This window comes from Amia ocellicauda, chromosome 9 (genome assembly GCF_036373705.1).
Source record: "Amia ocellicauda isolate fAmiCal2 chromosome 9, fAmiCal2.hap1, whole genome shotgun sequence".
NCBI lineage: Eukaryota > Metazoa > Chordata > Actinopteri > Amiiformes > Amiidae > Amia > Amia ocellicauda.
This window is the reverse complement of record NC_089858.1, coordinates 43,732,171-43,745,589: the sequence shown is the minus strand read 5'-3', so window position 1 is coordinate 43,745,589 and position 13,419 is coordinate 43,732,171. Positions and strand designations below refer to the sequence as shown.

The following is a 13,419-nucleotide window of genomic DNA, read 5'->3' as shown; positions in this document are numbered from 1 at the left end:
ATGAGAAAAGAAAAAAAAAATCCAGTGTTATACCATTTACCCAAGATCATTTATTTTAATCAGGAACAGTGATTGTGTACTGTGAATCTATTCAAGTAAAACATGATTCACCTGATGCCTAGTGAAGGGAGAATACATAACAGTTTCAGCACTGAGAATTGGTCCACAAAACTCAATTTGAATTCCACAGTGGAGAAATTAATTCTAATATAACATACCATAAAAGAGTTATATCCATTATTCCCTGCTGTTACAATAGCCTATGCTATTTTTGACCCCACATGACTATAACACATTGTATTTCTAAAGGGTTATGGTTAAAAAGCCTTCCTAATTGACCCAATTTGAGTGGTTTCCAGGAAATTCATTTATAGAATATAGACAACTACACAAACACAGCAAGTCTGTGCTGTATCACAAGCACTATTTAGCCCTGTTGTTATCTTGTCTAAACACAACATGTCTTTTTCTCAGCCCAGATAATAGGGTGTTTGAAATAGGTTAAAAGAACCAACAAACTACAAAGCTGCAGAAAAAACTAAAACAATAAAACAATACTATCAATCAATCAAGCAACATTTATTTTGCTTCCAAATGTTTTACAAACTGCACCGTTGATCAATTCTCTTCTTCTTTCAATTCACTGCATCTCTACCGGCATAACAAACCACATCTCAAAAGAATAAATTCATACATACTCACTTGTTCTGGTGTTTTGAGCCCTGAAGATGTGCGTGATACTGCGCTACAGAGTTCAGCGTAACACTGCACACTTCACAAGTATAGCTTCGTTTCAGTCCTGCACAACAACAAAAATATAAGAAGAAAACTATTTTAAATTAATCTGCCTTGAAAATTAAGGTAGTAATATGTGATTGACATGGCATTCATACTCATTCATACTCATATTCATACTCTGCGATAGTGAGAGGAATTCTGAATGTCCATAGAGCACCTTAGATCTAGTGGACAACCGTGAGAAGGTGAGAAGGGTTACTGGCCATTTATGTCAGTTCTGTTGTTGGGATACTACCCACTACTACTCAAGTTGGCGATCTGCATGGACTATTCTTGAGTACCGATGAACCTAAATAATACAAAAGAGTCAAACAGACTTTAGCATATAAAGTATTAGCGTTGCTTGTGTCTAATCATATGCAGCTGATTCTCTGTCAAGTTATCTGAAATTTCAGTAACAGTGCTTCAAAGAGGATGTAAAACAGTCTGATACTTATCCTGAAGTTTGGAGGGAGGGAGGGAGGGCGGGAGAGCAAATGAGAGAGAGAGCGGGAGTGAGAGAGAATCTTAATATCTAAACTCTGAGATCCAGAAGAACACAAATCTTTAAATTCTCAGTCTTTGCCACAGAATCGAATGTTACTTATTTTCCCCGGATAGGCAGCTGCTGTTTGAGAGTAGATTTCTTTCGGGATATTTTTAGCAGATGCCCGCTGGGGCTTTATGAGGAAAATTTGTAATCAAAGCAGACAGTAGGTAAGAATCCCAAAATCCAAAGCCTGCATGAACGTGTCTGTAAACAAGGCACGTGGGCTTTGGCGTGTAATCTGCAAGCACAAAACGTCAAAGTAAAAGAGAAAATAGAATTGCTGGAATATTAATAAATGGCATATTGCAGTCATTTTAATGAATCCCTCCTTGACTGTGTTTCTACAATAACCCCCCCCCAACACACACAATTTATGGAAATCAATGTAGTATATTTAAGAAAGACTGGGCAACCTTGACCTCATGTGAAGAAGGCCTCAGGGACAGGGTCAGGGAGTATGGATTGACAATCAACTATAGGGAGTTGGCTATTAATGGTAACTGAAAAATCCCTGGATTCCTCACTTGCTCCCTATGTCTGCTAACAATGAAACCAGCACTTTCATCTTTCCCTCACTCTACAGCATCCCATGCCTACTTGTTCTCCTCCCTTCCTCCCTAGTGATGGAACCAGTTACCTACAGACGTCCCCCGCTCGACAAATCCATGCACCCTCCGCCCAACAACTCCACAAATACCCGCAAAATGCCCCCGATTCTGAAACCAAACCCATGCCACCGATTCAACCATATTATATCTTGCTCTGTAATTCAGCTTCCTGTATTTAATCTATACTGAGAATATTGTTGGATCTCTCTTGCACTCTCTTATTCTATGGGCTCAAATTAGAGCCAGAAGTAACAAATTCAAAATAATATGGGCTCAAAAGAGCATCATAAGTAACAAATTCAAAAGAAAAAATATTGTAAACAAAAAAAAGTTGAGTAAAAACTGATGTTGAGATCAAAAATAAAACAATCGAAAGCAAAATGTATAGAACTGTAAACAAAAATAATTATATCAAAAGCAAAAAAAAAATTGAAATGAAATAATGTTAAAGCGAGAGCACTGGAGTCCTTGTCTTTGGTTGCGATGCTACAATCCTCGCTTTCGCTGCCAGTTTCTTTGCTTTTTTTTTTTTCATTTACAACTTTTGGCATTGTTTTGTCATGAGGGCGGGGCTTAGAGGGCGGTGTAAGTCATGGCTCTCCATTGGTACACTAGGTTTGAGTGACAATTCTTCCTAACCCAATCAGTGAGCAGGGTGGGTCACAACTATGCAATTGAGTGTGGTGAAACTACATGGCTTCAGAATTTAATTATAAACAAAGCATGTTTTTAATTAAAGTTATAGACAATCGCTTTCTACATATAACATATGTGTTTATTTTATACTGCCTTTATTCTCATCTTTATCAATGGCACCAGTCATTTTGTAGGTGACTGTGCATATGTGTGTGTATATCTATATCTATCTATCTATCTATCTATCTATCTATCTATCTATCTATCTATATATATATATATATATATATATATATATATATATATATATATATATGTGTGTGTGTGTGTGTGTGTGTGTGTGTGTGTGTGTGTGTGTGTGTGTGTGTGTGTGTTTCTTACCTAAACATAAACTGGGACATCACATGCTCTTATTGAATACAATGCCCCAACATTTGCCTCTTGCTAAATGATGCGAGGTCCATCGTAGCTGTATGGGGGGAGAATATTTTGAAGAAGGCGGTGGGATCCAGTGTAGGGATTTTCCAGCTTTTGACTGCAGGTCTATGAGCACACACAGGATATTTCTAATGAGTTGCTAGAATCGGCAGTGCTGTTGAAATCGAGACAATCGATTACCATCCCATACAGAGATCACCCGAGACCAGCCCACTCTTATCACTGACTGGGTTAGGAAGAACCGTCACTCAAACCTGGTGGAAAAATGGAGAGCCATGACCTACGCCTCCCTCTAAGCCCCACCCTTACGACAAAACAGTGCCAAAACTCGTAAACGAAAAAAAAAAAACGAAAGCAAAGAAACTGGCGGCGAAAACGAGGCTCACAGCATCGCAACCAAAGACAGGGACTCCAGTGCTCTCACTTTAACATTATATCCTTTCAATTATTATTTTTTTGCTTTTGATATAATTATTTTTGTTTACAATTCTATACATTTTGCTTTTGATTGTTTTATTTTTGATCTCAACATCAGTTTTTACTCAACTTTATTTTTTTTGCTTTCCAATATTTGTAATTTTTAATTCGTTACTTATGGTGCTAATTTGAGCCCATATTATTCACTCTTGCCTGTAAATCAATAAGGAACTGTTATATTTGATGCAGTTTTGCAATGTGAGAGGTGGAATTGGTTATCTAAGTTTAGTAAGAAATAAGTTGGGGGTAGAAAAAATGAAAGAAAGGAAAAAAATAGTATTTGTATTGGCCCACTACTCTAGTCTTAATAAGTGCTTATTGAAAGTGACTGGAGCTTAACTTTTCATTATTTAATGTCAAGATCTAGTGCAGACAAGATAACACAATCTCCTTTAATTTCCCCCTGCAGTGTTTTCAGACCGGGTCAGAGGACTGGAGCGTTTTATAGTTCTGCCTAATAGCTTTAACTGTTTATTGTGGTGAAGGGAATGGGAAAATCAACGAAGGGAGCACTGTCAGAGTTAGTGCTATAAAGCTTCTTCTGCAGGTTCTAAGGATGGATCAAATCCTTAAAGAGACCAAATGTCTCTTTAACAGTACTTAAAGAAATGAGGGAAATTATTTTTAGGCCGCTAACTCAAATATTCCAAATGACACTTAGAACAGGGGATGTGCCAACTGACTGGAAGACAGCAAATGTCATACCAATCCACAAGAAAGGGGACAAAACTGAGCCAGGAAATTACAGACCAATCAGTCTCACCTGCATCACTTGTAAAATGTTGGAAAAAATGATTAGACAGAAAATAGAGGAGCATCTTAATGAAAACCATATTCTTGGAGATAGTCAACATGGGTTTAGACGAGGCAGATCATGTCTTACAAATTTATTTGTCAATTTTGAGAAACACGAGGCATCTTTACCATGATAGACTCTTATTATCACACCTTAAGTCTCAAATTGCTGGAAGCTACAGTATTACAGTATTCTTGCCCGTGAGTGTAGGCTGGTCCAAAGATGTAACACAGCGCCAAAATGATTTCCTGGTGTTTTGATATATATATATATATATATTCTATTTATCTTTGAAGCAATATAGAAATGCAATTTTAATTGTATTTGGTATTGCAGCCTTTGCAGATTTTGCCACAGAGCTCTTCAGACATTAATACAACATCACACTTGTGATCAATATTTTCAACCATTAGGTATGGAAGAAAAACAAAAACTGCTCTAGGGTGATATACTGTTATAGTGTTATAATAAACATAAATAATGTTATAATAAATTATAAATAATAAACATCCTTCTAACATTAAAATGTTCCTAGTGTTTGCCTACTAGAGTTAGCAGATATTCACAGATTATTTCAATCAGTGCTTATGCAGCACAATGGTTTAATATTTAATCTGCAGTTTGATTTGTGCACTTCTGTGACATTCTTATGAGCTGTCATTAAGTGAAAGTGATGGAATTATTGAGACGCCTGTAGAGGCAATTAAAAACCAGATGGGAAAGACAGAAATCTTTTTTGATACGTTGAAATATGTTATTACAAACCCTGCCACTATTTGTAATACAAACCCTTTGACAAACATGTACATAAATATCTGGATTTTTCTTTAAAGTTGTCTTGCAAGTTTAAACAATATGCAAAACAACTTGTGTTCCAGTCAAGGGGAATGTTCTGTGTTGATATTAAGATGCAGTGTTATAAAAAGTCTCTGCATTTGGGCATCATTGCCCATAGTTATTTAGGAGATGTCAACCCTTTTATGTGTAACATTTAAAAAAAAAAAGATTCACAGGTGTTGAATATATTTTCTTGTAATTTGCTAAACAAAACTAATATTTTTTCCTAACTTTCTTCATAGATGCCAATACAAGAAGGCAGTGCAGTGGAATTCAGTTAGTAGAAGGTGTTGATTTCCATTGTGAAATATACAATTGTGTTTAACCTGACTGCCTGCTATTAAAGTTGTGGCTTCACCAACAACATTTAGTTACCTCTTTTCTCTTATATAGTGATGTCTATTATTAGTGTAACAGTTCTTACAACAACTGTTTTACTTTGTGTATCACCTGTATATCATAAACACGTTAAAAAAGAAAAAAAATGAAAAAACGCCACAGATAAATGTATTGTCTCTGCTTCTGAAGCAACATGTATTAATTTATTTTATTTTAATAAACAGTTTATGAAGCGATACTTATTAATGAGTCGTATGGTCTGTCAGAATAAGTTCATCCTCTGTATGCATTTCAATTTATACTATGCTTTCTTTGAGAGGAAAAGCTGACTGTTGCAGAATGCTAACAGTCATCTGTATATACTTACAAAATGATCACTTGGTATAACACCAAAGCTGGAATGAAAAGATGAAAAAAATTAAAGGAGAAAAATAAAATAAAAAGAACACAGGCACAGATATTCAAATGGCTATCTATCTATATATGTCTACCTGCATAAGAACTCATATTTCTCTCTTTAGCAACCTGGATGGATTTGTCCTTCTGTAATTTTCATACCTTTTGTAAATGATCGCTACCAGAGTATCAACCAAGCTTTAGATTCGTATAGAATGCTTTCCTGGGTGATCTAGTATGAGGCACGTGTAGAAAGTTACCAGATCATCTTCACTCCCACTTTTGCCCTGTGATAAATGGGCTCTTGATATAGTATGTGAGATTCCCTTGAAAAGTACTGTTAACATACTGTAGCTATGAGCCCAGACTGACAAGGAACAGCATAGAAAGTAGGTAACCATGCACAGGCCTCATTCCATCAAATATAGTCAGGATCCGAACCAGCCTTTTAAATGCAATTCCACGAACTTTGGTTAGCTTCATAATTGCTTTTTTTCATATGACTTTCACACACATTTCACTTGCATAAAATAGCTTTACTATATTTCTGATTTCCCATATTTTGAAATCAGGACTATTAGAAAAACAATATAGCTTTTGTTTCGAAGAGGTACACCATAGTTTTTTCACATTGGAGTATTATCTATGATACACAGAACCATACATAAACGATTGTGGGGAGATAGTGAGTATCTTTTATTACTCTGTTTCAGCAACTTTGGTGCAAGCTTTACATTCAGAAAACAACCCGACATTATTGTAAAGGGTTTAAACAATGTTTTCCATGCTTGTTCAATGAACCATAAACAATAAATGAACATGCACCTGTGGAACGGTCGTTAAGACACTAACAGCTTACAGACGGTAGGCAATTAAGGTCACAGTTATAAAAACATAGGACACTAAAGAGACCTTTCTACTGACTCTGAAAAACACCAAAAGAAAGATGCCCAGGGTGCCTGCTCATCTGCGTGAACGTGCCTTAGGCATGCTGCAAGGAGGCATGAGGACTGCAGATGTGGCCAGGGCAATAAACTGCAATGTCCGTACTGTGAGACGCCTAAGACGGCGCAACAGGGAGACAGGAAGGACAGCTGATCGTCCTCGCAGTGGCAGACCACGTGTAGCAACACCTGCACAGGATCGGTACATCCGAATATCACACCTGCGGGACAGGTACAGGATGGCAACAACAACTGCCCGAGTTACACCAGGAACACACAATCCCTCCATCAGTGCTCAGACTGTCCGCAGTAGGCTGAGAGAGGCTGGACTGAGGGCTTGTAGGCCTGTTGTAAGGCAGGTCCTTACCAGACATCACAGGCAACAACATCACCTATGGGCACAAACCCATCTTCCCTGGAAGTGATTTCCTCAATCTCAATCCCATTGAGCACGTCTGGGACCTATTGGATCGGAGGGTGAGGGCTAGGACCATTCCCCCCAGAAATTGGTGGAAGAGTGGGGTAACATCTCACAGCAAGAACTGGCTAATTGCAGTCCATGAGGAGGAGATGCACTGCAGTACTTAATGCAGCTGTTGGCCACACCAGATGCTGACTGTTACTTTTGATTTTGACACCCCCCCCCCTTTGTTCAGGGACACATTATTCCATTTCTGTTAGTCACATGTCTGTGAAACTTGTTCAGTTTATGTCTTAGTTGTTGAATCTTTCTATGTTCATACACATATTTACACATGTTAAGTTTGCTGAAAATAAAACCAGTTGAAAGTGAGAGGACATTTCTTTTTTTGCTAAGTACATACACCGATCAGCCATAACATTATGACCACTGACAGGTGAAGTGAATAACACTGATAATCTCATTATCATGGCACCTGTGAGTGGGTGGGATATATTAGGCAGCAAGTGAACATTTTGTACTCAAAGTTGATTTGTTAGAAGCAGGAAAAATGGGCAAGTGTGATGGCTAGACAACTGGGTCAGAGCATCTACAAAACTGCAGCTCTTGTGGGGTCATGGGCAGCCAAGGCTCATTGATGCACGTGGGGAGCGAAGGCTGGCCCGTGTGGTCCAATCCAACAGATGAGCTACTGTAGGTCAAATTGCTGAAAAAGTGAATGCTGGTTCTGATAGAAAGGTGTTAGAACACACAGTGCATCACAGTTTGTTGCGTATGGGGCTGTGTAGCTGCAGACCAGTCAGGGTGCCCATGCTGACCCCTGTCCACTGCCGAAAGCGCCTACAATGGGCATGTGAGCATCAGAACTGGACCACGGAGCAATGGAAGAAGGTGACCTGGTCTGTTGAATCACGAGTTCAAAGTGTTGAATCTCTGGGATATGCTGGAGAAACAAGTCCGATCCAGGGCTTGCAAAATCGCTAGCCTGACGTCCCGGGGCTATAGTGTTTTCCAGTCGGGCTAACAAAATGCATCACCGGCCTGCCCGACGGGCTCTCTGAAATAGTGTAATCAAATTCCTCGATTGATTCACGTTATTCACTCTCTTGACTTGTTATTTTAAGGAATACGATACGATCGCAGAAGTTTTTGATCCTGCAGATTTGTCCGCAGTGAAGTTGAGCTTCAAGCCGTTTATCGACTGCGCAGCGGTGCGCAATGAAGTTTTCATCTTTGCTAAAAGTCAGTCGCCAGAGTGAAGAGCAAGTGCGGTGCGGGGGCGGACGCTGTTTTCTCCGGTAAGAGCGGGGGGGGGGTTGCTGACGGTGTTTTCTCCGGTAACAGCGGAGGAGGGGAGGGGCAGACTGGGTCGGCTCACGGGACGCATATTGGGTGGCCCAGGAATATGCAGTGCAATTTGTCCTGAATCTCCGTGCTGGAGCTCTTGTTTTAAGAGAAATACATGAATAAAAAACTAAGACGCACTTTCACGTGAATGCGTCACTTTGCGTGTCAGATGTCTGAATCCATGTGCAACACACACACTAGCATATATTCTGCTATATAAACAGCATAACATAATTAGAGCACCTCACAACACTCTGGTATTATTATTATATTGAATTTATTGCCACACTTTAATATGTTAATTATTCCATCAGAAAATGAACACATTTAGCATTGTCAGGCTTTTATTTGTGTTTAATGGATAAAACAGCAGAGCTGCGCGCTCGGGTTTATGTCGCAACTCTGAGCGTGGAACGTTCGTTCGGGAGACCAAAACCGTCTCTTACGATTATAACTCACTATTAAATCAATCGTACATGACCAAACATCAATATCCCCAATGTATGTAAAAATACTTCTAGTTAAGACCTCATGTCAAGCATTATCTTGTTGTCCCTTGTTTTTATGCCCCTTCTACCGGTAACTTAAACACGCCGTACTGATGCTCATGTGTCTGGCGTTGCGCTGCAGGAGACATTTGTATTGTAATGGTTCAGTAGAAATACAAATAAATCACATTCATTCCCTTTACCTCATGTTTTCAAAAGGTAAATCACTCAGCACCAAGCAGACACTTACATAATAGATTAATAGAAATTTCAGTTCAGTTAGAACCAGATGATTCTAATTTGATTATTTTAAATCTGATTGTTGATATTTGTGTTTTGAAAAAGTTTTTGATTGATATTTGGACTCCTAACCAATTTTCTACATTAAAAAAATTAAACTTTTTTTATTTGGGCTAGTAAAATTCATTTTGGGCTACCAAAATCTGAAGAGTGCCTGCCCGAAGGGCTACCAGAGATTTTGAAATTTTGCGAGTCCTGCAATCCATGGAGGGCCCCACCTCGCAACTTACAGGACTTAAAGGATCTGCTGCTAACATCTTGGTGCCAGATACCACAGCACACCTTAGGTCTAGTGTAGTTCATGCCACGATGGGTCAAGGCTGTTCTGGCAGCAAAAGGGGGACCTAAACAATATTAGGCAGGTGGTCATAATGTTATGGCTGATCGGTGTATATATATACAGCATATATGTTGTTCCAGTTCTTTTTGTTTCCGATATTCTTTAATGAATTATTATATGGCAATACACATGCTTTCTATCCCTTGCATTACAAGCTCAGATAACAGAATTAGGCAGTGGATCACACAGTGTGAATTACAGTAATCACATTTGTCACACTGACATTTGCTTGCCAGATCCTAATGTATGTAGTTTGAAAGCTGGTTATTTATAAAATTGCTTTATTTATCTGGTATCAAAATGACTACAGTGTAGGGACCTGAAGTATTCAAGCACCATGTATAGAAACAAAATAAACTTATTTCCAGACACCACGGCAAGACATTACTAGAAAAACAAACACATTTGGAAGAGGAAAAAAAACAATAATCTCAGTGTAATACAAATACAGATACACAACATTCTGTACAACCATGATGACTAGCAGTTGTCATGGAAATGTGATAAAAGCTTGTGTATTACTCAGGGTGATTCACGTTCAGCCATCTGTCTATTTCAGATGGTCCATTTCTGTGGAATGCTTCTGTAGTGAAGACAAAGCGCCAGGACAGAAGTAGAAACACATGCTCACCCCAGCAGCAGAAATGGACAGGGATGCCTTCTAAAAACAACAAAATAATACCTCGACAATAGCAGAGTGCAATTTGAACGTCACACATGCAAACTTCAATCTTCCATTGTACATAAGTGAGTGACTTTTGGGTACTGGAAATAAACTCATGGACCACAACTACTAAAATGTAGTTTTTAATTTGCAATATAATAGTTCACCAGTGCTTGCAAAGTAAATTGAAAGCTCAACAAGACCCTGTTCACACTTGAGAACTCATATTTGAACAGGGTCATAGATTTGGGCCGGCCCTGGGCCATTAGTCCCGCTTTTTGACCCGGCCTAATGCAGGTGTTCTGTCACAACACCTGGCCCTGACCAATTTGGTGCCCTAGGCAAGATTTTATCTGGTGCCCCTTGCATCGAAGCCAATTCCACCACCGATCATTATGTTCATACACTCACACAGAAACTGCAGAGCTTTATATCTGAGATTTTCATTTATTAGTATTAAAGAAACAAGTGACATGAAATGAATTATAAATACAATATAAATAAGAGTATTGCACGAAAAAACTATATTACAGAAACCTTAGTGCAATATGCATAATGTAGTAACACTACAAGGGATCAGAAAGGGATCAGGAAAGCAAAGAGGGAAATAGAAAGAAACAGCTCTTGGAGCTAAAACTAATGCAAAGAGCTTTTTTCAATATTACAATAGCAAGCGATCAATAAAGGAGGAAGTGAAACAGATAAAGGGCAAAAATGGAGGTATCTTGGAAAATGAACAAGATGTGGAAAATGTTCTAAATGAGTATTTCACAGAGATTTTTACAAAAGAAAAAACAGATGACATGCCACAGGTTAACAATCAGTCCAGTCAAATCCTGAGAGAGATCAGGATAAATGAGGAGGAGGTACTAAAGGGACTAGCAGAATTAAAAACCAACAAATCACCTGGGCCAGATGGGATATTTCCAACAGTACTTAAAGAAATGAGGGAAATTATTTATAGACCGCTAACTCAAATATTCCAAATGACACTTAGAACAGGGGATGTGCCGACTGACTGGAAGACAGCAAATGTCATACCAATCCACAAGGAAGGGGACAAAACTGAGCCAGGAAATTACAGACCAATCAATCTCACCTGCATTACTTGAAAAATGTTGGAAAAAATGATTAGACAGAAAATAGAGGAGCATCTTAATGAAAACCATATTCTTGGAGATAGTCAATATGGGTTTAGACGAGGCAGATCATGTCTTACTAATCTATTAGAATTTTTTGAACTTGCAACTGCAGCTGTAGATCAGGTGAAAGCATATGATATGATATACTTAGATTTCCAAAAAGCTTTTGATGAGGTTCCACACCAAAGACTGATCTTCATATTGGAAGCTGTAGGCATTCAGGGTAATGTAAGTAGATGGATTATGAACTGGTTGATGTATAGGAAACAGAGGGTGTCGATTAGAGGAGTCGCTTCTAACTGGAGTGAGGTTGTTAGTGGAGTTCCACAGGGATCAGTACTAGGGCCTTTGCTTTTTCTAATCTGTATTAATGATCTGGACTCTGGGATAGTTAGCAAACTTGTCAAATTTGCAGATGATACTAAAATAGGTGGCTCAGCAGATACAATCTTGGCAGCACAGGCTATTCAAAGGGACTTAGTTAATACTCAGTTGTGGGCAGACACCTGGCAAATGAAATTCAATGTGGACAAGTGCAAGGTAATACATTCAGGTAACAAAAATGTCCACTATAATTACACTATGGGAGGTACAGATCTAGATGAAGTAACACATGAGAAAGATCTAGGAGTCTATGTGGACTCCTTACTTTCTCCATCCAAGCAATGTGGGGAAGCAATAAAAAAGGCAAACAGAATGCTAGGGTATATTGTCAAAAGTGTAGAATTTAAAACAAGGGAAGTAATGTTAAGACTGTACAATGCGCTAGTTAGACCTCATCTGGAATACTGTGTGCAGTTCTGGGCACCACACTTCAAGAAGGATATTGCTGCTCAGAGGCAGTTCAGAGGAGAGCAACCAGACTTATTCCAGGTCTGAAGGGAAAGTCATACTCAGAGAGACTGAGGGAACTGAACCTTTTCACCCTGGAACAGAGGAGACTACGTGGGGACTTGATCCAAGTCTTCAAAATCATGAAAGGCATCGACCACATCAAACCAGAGGAGCTTTTCCAGATCAGCAGGGACACACGCACCCGAGGACACAAATGGAAATTGGGCTTCAAGGCATTCAAAATGGAAAACAGACACTTCTTTACACAAAGAGTAGTCACAATCTGGAACAAACTCCCCAGCAATGTGGTAGAAGCTGAAAGTTTGGGAACATTTAAAAATAGACTGGATAGGATCCTTGGATCACTTAGATATTAATGGACACCAAACGAGCACGATGGGTCGAATGGCCTCCTCTCGTTTGTAACCTTTCTCATGTTCTTCTTATGTTCTTATGTTCTACTCCAACGGTAACTATGCAATTAGATAAACTATGCATTCATCACATCACAATACCTCTGTCCTTATTCCGTTTTTCCTCCACTTCTCTTCTTCTTTTTCCTTCCCTGGGCACCAGAGGGCTTTGGTCTTTTTGACATAGTTTGAAGTAGAGTACTGATGCTAATTTATCATGTTTCGTGTTCAGTGCTTCAGATAACTGAACTCGCTCATAAGCGTTGGCAGATTTCATTGACTATACCTCCCAATCACAACATAAATCCCACCAACTCCACTAAAAACCCGCCCAAATTCAATTGTTGATAGAAAACAATATCTATATAGCACAATAAAAACAGTACAACAAACGACTAAAGATAACATGGAAAATATTGCAACTCACAGACCATGGCACATTAAAATATATTATTAACGCTACATTATGTACTAAATTAATACCAGTTAACTAATTTGCAATGTAATTGAACTTGTCTGTTTATTTGGGTTAATGCATTAATTCCCTTTAGGCTAGCCTGTCAATCTCTTTTTGGAGGAGAAATAGTAAACACAATTCAGTTATGATATAAAACATGAATAATAACTAAAGTTAACGTAGATAATAAAACCATCCTTTTATGATGAATCAAC

The 13,419-nt window shown here is 38.6% G+C and overlaps 1 protein-coding gene across 1 annotated transcript in view; it reads right to left on the bottom strand.

Annotated features, from left to right (window-relative positions):
- Positions 1-13,419, bottom strand: part of zmat4b (zinc finger, matrin-type 4b) — a 215,447-nt gene that overhangs the window by 35,871 nt on the left and 166,157 nt on the right. The window contains exon 6 of the mRNA XM_066714559.1: positions 703-799. Coding sequence (XP_066570656.1) covers positions 703-799 — 97 coding nt within the window. The remainder of the gene's footprint in view (positions 1-702; positions 800-13,419) is intronic.